We start from the raw sequence: 12,813 nt of genomic DNA on the forward strand, positions 1-12,813 counted from the left end.
AATCTGCTGAGGAGCGTGTCCATCTCTGGCGCTACAGGGTCCTGTCCAAGGGGGAGCTTGAAGGTGAGCTCTATAAAGTTGGAACTGCACCCCTGGAACAGGCTTCCTGCTATCAGAAGTTGGCTAGTGACTTCAGGCCAAGGTCACCAGGAACCAGGGAGAAAGGCCGCTGCTGCGTAAAACAGCTGTTAGGGAAGCTGCTTGAGAACCATGGCTTTTCGCGGTCTCACATCCCTCCTCCTCCTCACCTCCAACTTCACGTTCACAGACACAGCACAGGCAAGCAGTATGCAAGGCTGCAGTGCCTTATACACAACTGGGTTGGGGGTGAGCGTCTCAAACGCAGCATGTAAACTATCACAGCGGCTGAGCGTGCCTTGTTGGCAATTGCACGATTTCTGACGCCGCCTGTTTATTCAAGCTTTTCCTTGGCGTCACATCAGTGTCAGAGAGTCGAATATTTTTCTTCTTGGCAGCCATGGGTTCAGGGACATTCTCTTCTCTCCCATGTTAGGGGAAAGACAGAGAAGGAGATTAGGGAAGACTGATCTTCACAGAGTGGTCGGGGGGAAGGAGGGAGAAACCCACTCAAGTCCAGCGACACACACTCTAACGCCATTCTATGTAAACCCAGACATGCTTCTGCTCATTTTAATTAGACAGATAAAATTAGCAAGGAGATTAAGGTAAAAGAAGAAATCAAAAATATTTAAATGTTAGGTGGAATTTACAAAAGTGAATTGAACAATGAGGTACAATAAGGAATGTAAAGAGAAACACAGACAGGTCTGAAACATTCCTCGAACGCCACGCGGCTTAGCCAGTCCACAAGGCAAGGCAAGAAGGATTCTCCCCCTCCCCCACTGGATGGCAGACTCCAGGGATGTGCTAGAACATTCTCCAGAAACGCTTTCCCGCTCCCGTCTTCCGATGACATCAAGAGTAAGGAATCAGTCAGAATCATTCCACAACGGCCCGCACTGCACCCAGTTCAAACCACTCCCCTGTTTCTTCTCTGAATTTGCAAATTCTAAAGTTGCCCCTCTCCTTTCATCCCAAGGAGCCGAGGGGCCACCCTGGCCAACCACCAGCACACTCCGGCCCCTTTGGATCTCCAGGGCAAAGACGTCCCCGCTCTTCTTTCTTGTTTGCATCTGTTACGGCACAAGCACAGTCATTGTAAAACACAGACACACACAGGCGTGCCCTCGCACACAGAAACGGGTTTTTCTGTTCTGTTTTTGTTGTCCAATGTGTGGTTTCTTTTTTTTTTCTTTTTGCAGAAAATGCAAACAAAAGAAAAACAAGGTTTTCAATTGAAGGTACATCTCTTCTTCAATATGAAGACATTAATTGAATTGGTTTGATCCCCATGCAATGGTCAGCACCGTCCTCCGGCAACTGACAGAACCACATCTGGAGACTCGCGAGCTGGGCTCAGTTTTGGAGATGCTTGCCGGCGTGATGGGCAAAGGGAGAGGATGGGGCAGAGGGAAGGGCTAGGGGGAGGAGCGCGGAAGGAGAAAAGAAAAGAATGTCATTGGCGGGGAAGAAAATGGACCACGGTTTGGGTTTCCTCCCTCCACCTCCTTCCCTTCTTCCTGCCGACGGGGATGCCGCCAAGCCCACGAGGGTGGGGGCTCAGTGCTCGCCCCTTCCCCACCCCACCCTGATGCATATTATTTTGTCTTCACATCCGCTGAATGTCACCTCTTCGGAGTTCTACCAGGATATATTTGGTTTCCCACAGCGTCTCACACATGCTTCCGCCACTGAGGAACCAAGCTTGCCTCACAGCCGCAGGTCCATCTGCTTTCTTCACCGATGGAAAAGTACTCCTCAGCTGCGAAGCCTGGACCTTCCAGCACATTCCGTGGCGTCAGACCTCTACTGCCCTCTTGATCCTTTTGTCCGTTTCCTTCCTTGCCTCCCCAAGAAAAACAGGAGTTCTCACGCCATTGCCGTGGGTGATTGGCTCATCTGGACCCTCATAGAATGAATGCTGTTCAGGATCTTCTTCTGGTGGCCGGCCAGGGTGACCCCTATTCTCAGAAGGTCTCTAGGATGGGCAAAGGCAAAGAAGTCATGTTAGTGTCAGGGAAGCTTTTCCAAAGGTTCAAACTCATTGCCAAAGGCATGGTCCTGCTGACATTGTCCAAAGGGTTCAAGACCAGTTTCCTCAGGTCCTCCCAAGCTTTTGGCCAACTCCCTTGTTCCATCTAACATGCCCCCTGTGCCATGGCTCTCGTGTCTAAAGCCTCCTCAGCTCAGGTGATCCTGGGGGTCTGTGCCTACTTCTGGATGTGTGTGCTCTGTCTGCAGATTCTGGAGAGAAGCCCTTTCACTTTGGCCGTGACCCTCCATGGACTGGAAGTTTGCTGTGTGACTTCTTCTAACACTTGGAGTGCAGGGAGTCCTTGGAGTTTCAGTTACTCTGTGGCACTCTGCCTAAATTAGTGATCTCCCACTGAGACTGAACAGATATGGGGCTTGCCTGGTCTTCTGATGTTTTCCCCTGAGTTGCCATTTTCTGCTTCTGTTTGAATTTTAATGTCATGCATTTTTTAAGAAGGGTGATCTCAAAATAACTTTAAAGTATCTGCCCAAGCAAGAATCTGAGGAGTAAGCCTGGGACTGGGGCACCTTTGGATTTATCTTTGAGCTGTGAGTATTAACATGAACAAGTTCACAGATTACATCTGACCTTGGAGAGATGCTTGCATGTTTCTTTAGTTCATAATATATAGCAACCACATGAGTGCCTCTGAAGTGCCATATACTATCTCATTGAAACACTACAGGAAGCATTTCATAAAAATGGACAAACTACTACAAAGTCAATGATCAGAAAAATTTGGCAAGCAAGCATTTCTTGCTGTGCAACCTGCAGGCAGGAAATGGACTGAATGTTTTGTGTGTCCTGTCCCGTTTACCCCCACGACCAACCAGGAAGGGGGCACTGTCATCGTCGGCATATTCGCAGACAAGTCAAGCACGGCTCAGAAAACTTTGGTAATATGCTTAAGATCTCACAGTGAGTACGCAGTGGTGGACTCAGGGCTCAAGTATAAGACTATCTGGCTATCAGTGTCTCTTCTAAGGTGCTGGATATATTTACCCTAAAGCCCTGTGACCCCAACTCCACCCATCACTTAATACATGGCCTACCTGATCCAAGGGTCCCCTACAGCTTGGGCTGGCTTCCTATCCAATTTCTTGCCCTACTATCACTGACAGCTGGTAGTCAACCCCTTAAGGGCAATGTATCTAGTTGAGATTGTCCAATTGCCCATGTCTTTTCAGCACATGTTGAATATTGAATTCACAGATTGTCCCACAATCCATTTTATTGAATTGCTCATATTCATTTTCCCATTTTTTTTCTCTCAAGACACAAACTGGATTGCTCAATAGCATGCAGACATGTTTTACTTTGAAGTAAATCCCTTAATTTTCAGTTTGACTTTTCTTTTAGTCTCCTTGTTCTATTGTCTGAGATTATTCCCAGACCCAGGGAGTGACTTTAGGGGGAAGGGTGTGTGTGTGTGTGTGTGTGTGTGTGCGCGTGTGTGTGTACTGGGGCCATGGGACTGATTTTTTTCTGAGTTTATGTGAGTGCAGAAGGTGAAACTTTACTCTTGTCCACTTGACTCCAGTGATTCCTATACTTTGAAGCACATTAGAATCAGGGGAGCTTGCCTAGGACTCACAGCAAATCCATTCATCCAAAAGGCTGGGAGTGGGAGCCCAGCATCAGAAGTTGATACACATTCCCAGGGGATTCCAAGTGTGTGGACAAAATGGGAAGCACTGCAGGGGTAACAGAACATCGAGCTGACGGTCAGAAAAGCTCATGGAGCCGCAGCTCTGCCATCCAAGGGCCCCGATGCCTCGTCGTCTCAGAATCTGCTGGGCAGAAGGTGGAGAACTAGGTAAATATTTCCCAAACTACAGTTCCATAAAACCATGCCCCTCAGAAAATACGGTTCCATGGTATTTAATCATTTTAAATGGGTTTCTTTATTTCAGGATTTCTCCTGGCCTTTATAATGCTAATATGAGCAGTGAATCTCCAAGAAGGTGGTAAAGGGCACAATATTTCCCAAATGTATTTGACCTGGGTACCTTTTTTCCCAAGGAGATCCCATTAACATTTCCCACCACTGGTGCTAGGGAGAGTATTTTTGGGGAAATCATTGGGATGGTGTGGCACTTTAAGACCCTTCCTGGCTCTCGTCTTATTTGCATAATTTTATTCTGTGTATTCCTCCAGACTCTCGCAGGAGCAGCAGACTGGTAAATAATTCTGGGGGGAGGGGGAGAATGTGTGCTTATTTACAAGCATGAGGACAAGCATCCCACACAACTGGCTGCTGCTGCTGCTGAGCCAGGGCACTGCTTTCCTGCTCTGGGGCAGAGGTGCTGGCTAGCTGGCTGTGTGTGTCCGTCTGGAGGGGTCCTCTGATGAGCTCATTTTGAAAAAATGAAATGAGGACGAGCCTCACTATCAGGCAAGTAACATATGGCCATGACTTTGAAGAGCTCTCATTTGGACGCAGGACGCATTTCTGCCTGCCACCACTTCCCATCTCCCGCTTGTCCATCGTTTCCAGGTCTTCCATGCTTGAGGGGTGGCTCCATAGAGAGGAGGAACTCTAGAAATGATGGGGGAACTCATTATCTGAAGAGGAAGGGAAGGACCCACACCCATCACTTACTCTGATGTCATCTGGGTGACCAGTTGGAGGGAAGTGAAGCCGGCGGTTAGGAAGCTGTCCCTGTACTGGACCATTTTGATGGCAGTGAGCCAGTCATCCACGGTGGTAAAGGCCGTGAAGTCTGGGATGGAGCGGTCGAGTAGGGGCTGGGAAGGCCTGCAGAAACAGACGGGAGGAACAGGTGACCTTGGTGGGCAGAGCCACATCTTGGACTGACCTGTCGGTTTCATGGAAGATGGTATCTTAAGTGGAAGCCAAAGGGAGGTGGATCACCTAACAACAGCCTAAAGATGGTATCTGTGTTGGAGGCCAGGAACATTTTAAAGAGTGTGGAGAGGGTTAACTAGGGAAGAGTGTGGGGTGGGTTTTATTACCCTATCCTGTGTCTCACCAGAAAAAAAAAATAGCTGCTAGCCATGCCTTGACCACAGACCATCAACACCCAGCACTTGTCCCCTTCCGTTGGACTCACACGGCGGTGATGGTTGCCAGAGTCTTGAGGCTTGCCGGGTTCCGGATCATCTTGTCTAGGGTATTAACAATCTCTGCAAAGCGGGGCCGACTGTTCCGGTCCTTCTGCCAGCAGTCCAGCATGAGCTGGTGTAGAGCTGCGGGGCAGTCCATGGGAGGAGGCAGCCGGTAGTCCTGCTCAATGGCATTTATCACCTACAATGATACACAAGAGGACAGGTGGTGTTGGGCGATGAGTCAAAAGCCAGTCTCTCACAGTGCAGCCCCTTGGGTTCCTCTGGTGGGTTCCTCTGTCCTTCACGGACAAAAGGCAGATGACATATCTTACTGGCCGCTTTAGAGCTGCTGCTGTGGGCACAGGGCCTGCCACACTCTAAATCCTGGTAAATACTTGTTGAACAGGGATCTGGTGAGTGACTTGAACTTCCATCTTGAGAAGAGCTAAGGACTCAATTCGGCCTGTAATTCCAGCAGTGATGCGAGCCTATGGTGAATCCACTACTTATAAGAGTAATCTCCAAAGCTTATGGCAGCTTCAATCTTGCATTCCCAAGGGAACAGGAGAGTGGGGACGCTCAGGCACCCAGGTCAGGGATCATCTGGACACTTCCTATACATTATTTCCTCAACTTATACATGGGTGGCAAGTCATTTGGTTGAACATTTAGCTCAGGTTGACAATAATGGTGAGAACAGTAGGGCATTCCAAAACTTCCCATCAGGCTTTGCTAATTTTACTTTTTGCACTGCAGGGCATAATTCTGTAAAGATTTTAGGATCTGTAAGTACTCTGATTTTGGGGTTTTTGTATTGCTCCATAATTTACTTCTTAATTTCTAATTCATTTAAGTCAATTATGTTTGCTCTGTGCCTTTTTTTGCATGAGAAAATATTATTTTAAATGGTCCTAGTGCCAAACATGAACTTATTATGGGACACCCATAAGACAATGGAAGGCCTGGAAGTCAACACAGGCTTAAAGTGATGTTCAAAAATGTGCCTATTGAAATAAAATACGCTCACATTGTGGTATTTGGGGAAAAAAATTAAAAAGATCAGGCTGTGTAACTATAGGTATGGTATAATCCTGCTTTTGCATAGAACAAAATCCCAAACAAAATAAAACCCAACAATTACAGACATGCATAGAAAAGACCTCATGTACTGTGGAGTTAATGGCACAAACAGGAATGCTCTTCAAGGCGAGCTGTCCGCGTGTGTGTGGTTTTGATTGTCTGTAATGATCATGCATTGATTTTATATTAAACACTTAAGACACAAAGGGAATAATTTAGAGTACAGGGATTTTCTGGTGTTTTGCTTCTGCTTTAAAATAATCAGATTCATTTCAACTGATTTTTTTCACTTTGTAAATTGGCCGAAAAGTGATGATTTTCTACAATTTCTATGCACAGTACATAGGACATGAGATGGACCAGGAGATAATATAGCCTAAAGTCATTAGGGAAAATCAAGGTGTATTATTCCTTCCATTCAAGTTGATAAAAAAATAATAATAAGTACACATACCACACCAGTATTATCATTATGCTAAACAAACAAAAAAAAACCCACAGTGACTGGGAACATTCGGTTTTGAACAATGTGTTGTGCTGACAATTTTTTTTATCTCCTCCAAACTGTTGTCAATCAAATTCCCTGCTATTCTCTTAGGAGGGCATTTGAACCCTATTCCACTTGCCTCCCCCACCGCCATATGAGACAACAGAAGCTTGAGCAGTGAAGAAACTTGCCCGAGGGAACACAGCTAATCCAAGGCAGGGCTGGGATAATTCATAGGGGTGTCTGAAGTTGCTGCTTGGAATATCTTGAAAGCCACCTCCCCTGGCCTCTCTGGGGCTGCCATGGTCATCTCAGCTAGGTGAATAGCCCTGGAGCTGCTTGATATCTTCATGGCATGGAAGAGAGTGCCTGGAAGTCAGCTGAGACCTCTCAGAGAATGGGCAGCCTGGCTCATCAGCCTGCACCCTGTCCAGCTCCTTCCTGGCCTCCACTCACTGTGCAGACACGAGAGGTTGGGTCCAGACTCAACTTCTCATGGGGCTGGGGTGGCCCAAAGTCTTCCAGTTCAAAGCAGCTATGTGTTACATGCATACACCTAGGTGATTTACACACCTGCCCACACTGATGGATGCTAGAGCCCTGAACACTGCTTTTCAGCATTAACATTCAACTCTTTCATCTGCTCTAGAATAACAAAAAGCACTGGGGGTCAGGGCCCTTCTGCAGGAGCACAGCACCTTGGTGTGACAGCTGACCCTGGCTCTCCTAGTAGGACATCCAAGAACCCACTGCACCTGCTGACCTCGAGCCAGGAGCTCTAGACCTACTGCAGCATCACATCACCTAGCTGTGTATCCTGCATGTCACTCCATGGGATTTTTTTGAAGATGGCCCTGGTACTTATTTTTGCATTCCCTCTATTTATTGGCTGTCCTTCCATTCTTTGAAGAAGACATCAAAGAGTGCCGAGCTCCTCTTCCCTAGGCTGGCCAGCCAAGAGCACAAACCCACATGGCTGTTAGTGAAAACACAGTATGATGATTAAGAGCATTGACCTTGGAAACCCAAGTTCAGATCCAACCTTATTTCCAGTTCTTTCCAACTATAGAATGCTAGGAGGGTCCCTTGACTTCCTGAATCCACACAGAAGACACTGTTTCCCTCAATTCAAGGAACCAGAGAGCCGAGAGCTGAGCACCATGGAGAGTGGGATAAAGAATCTACATTGCATAGAGGCTGTCATCATGGCCATGTCTAAAGTGGATGGCGTCTTGGTCAGGAGGGTGGCCAGCCATCAGTGGGTACTGTGGGAGTTCTGGTGCATAATGCTTTGGAGGGAAATATGCCATCTCCATTTTTCACCTTTCGGCAAGTTGCTGTAGCCATGGGAACCCCCTCCCTTGTTCATGTTTACAAAATGAGACTTACTCTGCTAGCTATTTCTATGAGACAATTTTGTCGCTATTACTTGAAGCACAGATGCTTTTGGCACACATAGAAAAAGCAAGTCCTTGCTCTTCCACATCAAAGAAAAGATGTCTAGGTCATTAATTGGTGTATTTATCTGCTCCTCTTTGATTGAGGTGCTTTGCCTTTGGAGATTTTTATTTTCTTTTCAAGGACCCTAGTATTTTCTAATTTTTCCAAGTACCTATAACTTAAAGTCAAACAAAAACATCACTATATCAAAAAATATGTTTGGTCCTCTAATGGGACCCTGGGATCATTCTCTGTTGCATCTGCCTCCAGAGCAGGTGTAGAGATGAGGGAGCAGTTGTGGAGAAGCAGCTCCGATATGATGGCTTAAACATCAGCGGCACCCTGGCACTGTTTGGAAAGTCTTCACCTTATGCTGTCACTACAGGGTGTCTTACTGGGCAGAACTGAAAACTGGAGGGGATTTGGGGCCTCATCACAGGAAGTGCTAAATGAATGTTGAGTCGATTGGACGCTAGAAGGAGATCAAAGGCCATTTCCAGAGAGTGGAAAGCATGAGAGAACAAGTCCAGGAACCTGTGAGCTGCATGGCAAGGTCTGTAGCAGGTCTTCCAGGTGTCCCAGTGGCCAGAGCAGTGCAGGTAAATGTCTCGGGGCTGGCCCACAGGGGGTAGGGATGGGAGTGGGTAGAGACTGTCTCTGTTCTCCTGTCCCAGAGACAGTCAGAGTAGGGTTGGTGTGGCTGGATGCTCCTGGATGCTCTCAGGTGCAGGAGAAAGTGAGTGCAGCACCTGTGGGACAGGAGTGACCCCGCCCCCTCACTCTAGACACGTGTGTCCTATTAGTGCACTGGACTGTGAGTGGCGTCTACTCGACCTTCCGCTGGAGAGAAGGGAGTGGAGGAGCTCGGCGCAGTGGAGGGACCAGGGCACAGGGGGTTAAGCTGAGCTCTGATGTTTCCCTGCAGCCGCAGCTCCTCTCCACAGACACCGCCACTCTCATTATCTCTGTCAATCAGATCCAAGCAGCACAACTTCCAAGTTGCTCTCTCTGGCTGACAAACTCTCTGTTCATGTTCAAAGACCTTCCTGGGCTCTGGAAGCCCAATTACCAGCACTCCGACTTGCCTCTGCAATTCTTTTTCTTAAAGCCTTTCAATTGTCATCCGTAAAATCCTTTACCGCCACCACTTCGCTGCTTTCTGATGAGCGAGGCTGCAGCTGAGCTGCTGCAAGCCCCTCTTGTCTGTGCCCACCCCGCCCCCTTAGCGCTTTCCCAGCAGTCGTAGGGCACTTTCTGAATGGGCATGGGGTCACCTCCTGCTGCATACACTCAGGACACTGCTTGGGGACTGTATTTCAGAGACACACACCAAAACAGAAAGAACTGCTGCTTTACAGGTGTTCTTATTCCCTCTGAGACGCAGCTCAGACAACACACTTCCGGGAAGCCTCCCCCCACTGCCTCCCCAAGTGTTCCTGGCACTGGACCACGACCCCCTGCAGAACACGGGCACAGCAGTGCACAGCAGAAGTCAGCAAGCGATGCCTGGGTATGGATGAAGGATGGGGGCGTTTTGAAAGCCTAATATCAGAAATTCTATTTGTTTTCAGCGTCAACTTAAGAACATCTTGAATGTCGAATCTTGCCTGTCAGTTTTGTAATCCATTCTGTGTGTGCTGTATTGCTCTTAATCGGATTAAGGTCTCTGGGCAGGACAAGCTAGGCCTGCCTTCTTTACATAGCGTTTCTTTATCCAGCTAGCAGGCGGCATGGATGGAGCCAGGCTGTGGCCTCAGCGTCAAGTCCACAGTTCATGGATTTGACACAGTAGAGGAGCACAGGTGTAGAATGGACAACCACAGGTAGGAGAGGCTGCAATGCCATCTTGCTGTGTGCCCAGGAGTCCTGATCAGAGGCACCCTGACCTTTCCTCCTGCTATCTCAATGGAAACCATCACCTTTCTCAACTGTCACCTGCTGGCTGGAGTCTCTGAGTCTGCTCAGGCACACAAGTGCTTCCAGTATGGCTGGGGCCTGGATGGAGCCACCTCTGGGCTGACAGCCCATCTTATGAACTGGGGAAGCTACTCGCTGCCTCCTGTGGCAATAGCAAGACCAAGCAGAGAACACACGCCTGCACTTTGCAAATGATAATTCTTTCTGCTACAGAAAAATGGAGAGAGCCCTGGGGACGGCACAAGGTCAAAGACACTGTTAGAACCCAGGCAGGACTTCCGCTTGCAACCCATCAAAGCCTACCATCCCCAAGAGGCTTCCTCACCCTTTGGGAATCACAGAGCAAAGCTCCCTCCCTGAAGGCATCTCAATGATCTTTCTCTTTCCTTTCCCAACTTTGTCTATGCTTGTGCGGGTGCTGAAGACCCCCTGCAGACTGCTTTGGGGGGCTGCTTTGGGTCCCCTATTACTAACAGGGGACCTGGGAATTACACAAGGGCATGCATTCGGGAAGAAAGGTATTGGCAGCCCCTCCATTTACAGCAGAGAACTGCACATCCTGAGCAATGCAACACAGCTGCCAAAGGCAGAACTGGGTAGGTACCCAAGCCCTGGCTCTCAGACCACGCTGCCATGCATGGCGAGGAGTACATGATGCTGGTAGAGTAGGATCTTCCTGCTCAATTTGGGCCTCGTGGCTACTCAGAATGAGCCCATTACCTCTGGGAGTTAAGGGAGAGGTTGCAGCCCAGGGACGATTATAGGTTTTGGGGTCCCTGACACTGGGACTTGCTCACTATGCTGGGTTCTCACATTACTGCAAATCTCTATCAAGGGGGTTCATGTATTCCCTGCCCTGAACACTTCAAGTTCAGGTTAGGAGGCCCTGAGTCCAGGGGTACTTGGCTAGCCACTGTTTGTATTTGGGGAAGGGGAGGGGAGAATCTGTTGTTTGGATGTTTGTGGAAGTTACCCCTTGGCTAGGACACTCACATCTTGATTGGACATATCCCAGTAGGGTCTCTCTCCAAAGGACATAACTTCCCACATGACGATCCCGTAGCTCCAGACGTCGCTGGCTGAAGTAAACTTCCGGTAGGCAATGGCCTCTGGAGCTGTCCACCTCACGGGGATCTTCCCTCCCTGGAAGAAAGAAAATTGCTTGTGACTGAAAACAAGTGATAATAAGGTGTGCACTCCGACATCAGGTGGATCGGGAGAGCCAGGATGGTCTATGCTTCGTGGACAGATGACTCTGGGAGGGTCAGTGTGGCTCACGTGGGCATCTCCCCGTATGTGGGGGAGCATGTGTACTGAGACTTCATCTACCCCATCCCCATCCCAATGCCTTATATTGATTTGAATGTCACCATTGGCGACATGGCTGGGAAGAGACCTGTTACTCAAGACACTGGAGCCACACAATACCAACTCTGCTGGCTTTGTTCCATGGTCAAGTAAAAGCCATAGCGTTTGAGTCCAAAGAAAATAGGGAAAACAACAAAAAAAGAAGTGTGACAGGCCACATCTCCCAGAGGATGCTTCCTCTTCAAGGTCACCCTGGGCTGCCGCTCTGTGCCTCTTCTACTGTTTTTCACCTGGGGAATGGGAGATTTGCCTGACTCTGCCATCTGCAGATAGCCCTGGGCTGCACTAGGGTTCTCTGGGCCCAGGAAGGCAGCCTGTCAAAAATATTGGATGTCCTTCAACAGTTCGTGTATTGAGGATTTTGTCCCCAGAGTTTTAGGTTGATGGCTACTGGCTTAAGAATGGAGACATGCCCTGCCATTGCCCACCAGGAGGTAGGCCCAGAGGAGGCCTGTAGGCCACTGGAGCTTGCCCTGGGGTAAGGGAGCTTTCAGAAAGGGGTTAGAGTCACAAGCTGAGCTCAGCCTCATCTTCCTTCGGGTTTCCCAGCTGCCTGGTAATCCTCCCTCCACAGGCACTTACTCTAACTCTTCACTGATAGGGTGGACTCAACCTCATACTGTGAACCTCCAAAATGGTAAGCCAGAATACACCCTTCTCTTCCTTTGCAGCTCCCTGTGGGCAGTTCAGCTACAGTGTGAAGGGATGGCCAACATGTCCTCCACCCCCCACTGGCTGACCAGGCATAGCTGGGCTGCCGGACCAACCAACAAGCAATGTGCCAGGTGAGGAGCTGGTGCCCCTGAAATTAGCCAGGTAGAATCTCTGGAGGAGGGCAGGGAGGCAGACCAGAAAAACATAAGGTTAAAAATGAATAGAAGGGATGAGGACAGAATTTTAACAGGAGAGTCCCCAACATAGGTAGGCCAGGGAAGGCAGCCTGGAGCTGTCAGAGGGGCAATGTCCTGTGGTGGGCAATGTCCTGTAGCTTTTGGCTGCTTCTTTCTAACCATGTGGCTGGGATAAGTAATCTAACCTTACAGGGCCTGGCAGAGGGAGTAAGTGGTAGATCGATGACAGCTATGATTTCTAGCATGCTGCGACTATGGAACCCTAAGACGTTAGCTAGGCACATGTGAAGGTAAGGCGTGAGAGAGAGGCTGGGCATTGCCAGCAATCTGTGGTAGGCGAAACTGGAATTCCTAGAGGGAAATACAGGCAGGTGAGCAGAGAGCAGGGTACGGCTGGCCCAGCATGAGCACTGCTTGCAGGAGTTAAAGGAAGGCACTCTAGGGCAAATGCAACCCTCATTCATAATGCGTGATGCTAAACACCA

At 48.8% G+C, this 12,813-nt stretch overlaps 1 protein-coding gene across 2 annotated transcripts in view; it reads right to left on the reverse strand.

Moving 5' to 3' along the window:
* Positions 1-618: 618 nt before the first annotated feature.
* EPHB1 (EPH receptor B1) overlaps positions 619-12,813 on the reverse strand; it is a 357,658-nt gene continuing 345,463 nt past the window's right edge. The window contains exons 13-16 of one of the 2 annotated variants that reach the window (XM_004588331.3): positions 11,103-11,252; positions 5,191-5,384; positions 4,719-4,874; positions 619-2,059 (exon numbers count right to left, since the gene is read on the reverse strand). In XM_004588331.3, coding sequence (XP_004588388.1) covers positions 1,951-2,059; positions 4,719-4,874; positions 5,191-5,384; positions 11,103-11,252 — 609 coding nt within the window. In that variant the 3' untranslated portion in view covers positions 619-1,950. The remainder of the gene's footprint in view (positions 2,060-4,718; positions 4,875-5,190; positions 5,385-11,102; positions 11,253-12,813) is intronic. The other variant, XM_058657114.1, reaches the window with a different exon arrangement.

The sequence above is a fragment of the Ochotona princeps genome, chromosome 30, assembly GCF_030435755.1.
Source record: "Ochotona princeps isolate mOchPri1 chromosome 30, mOchPri1.hap1, whole genome shotgun sequence".
Lineage (NCBI taxonomy): Eukaryota > Metazoa > Chordata > Mammalia > Lagomorpha > Ochotonidae > Ochotona > Ochotona princeps.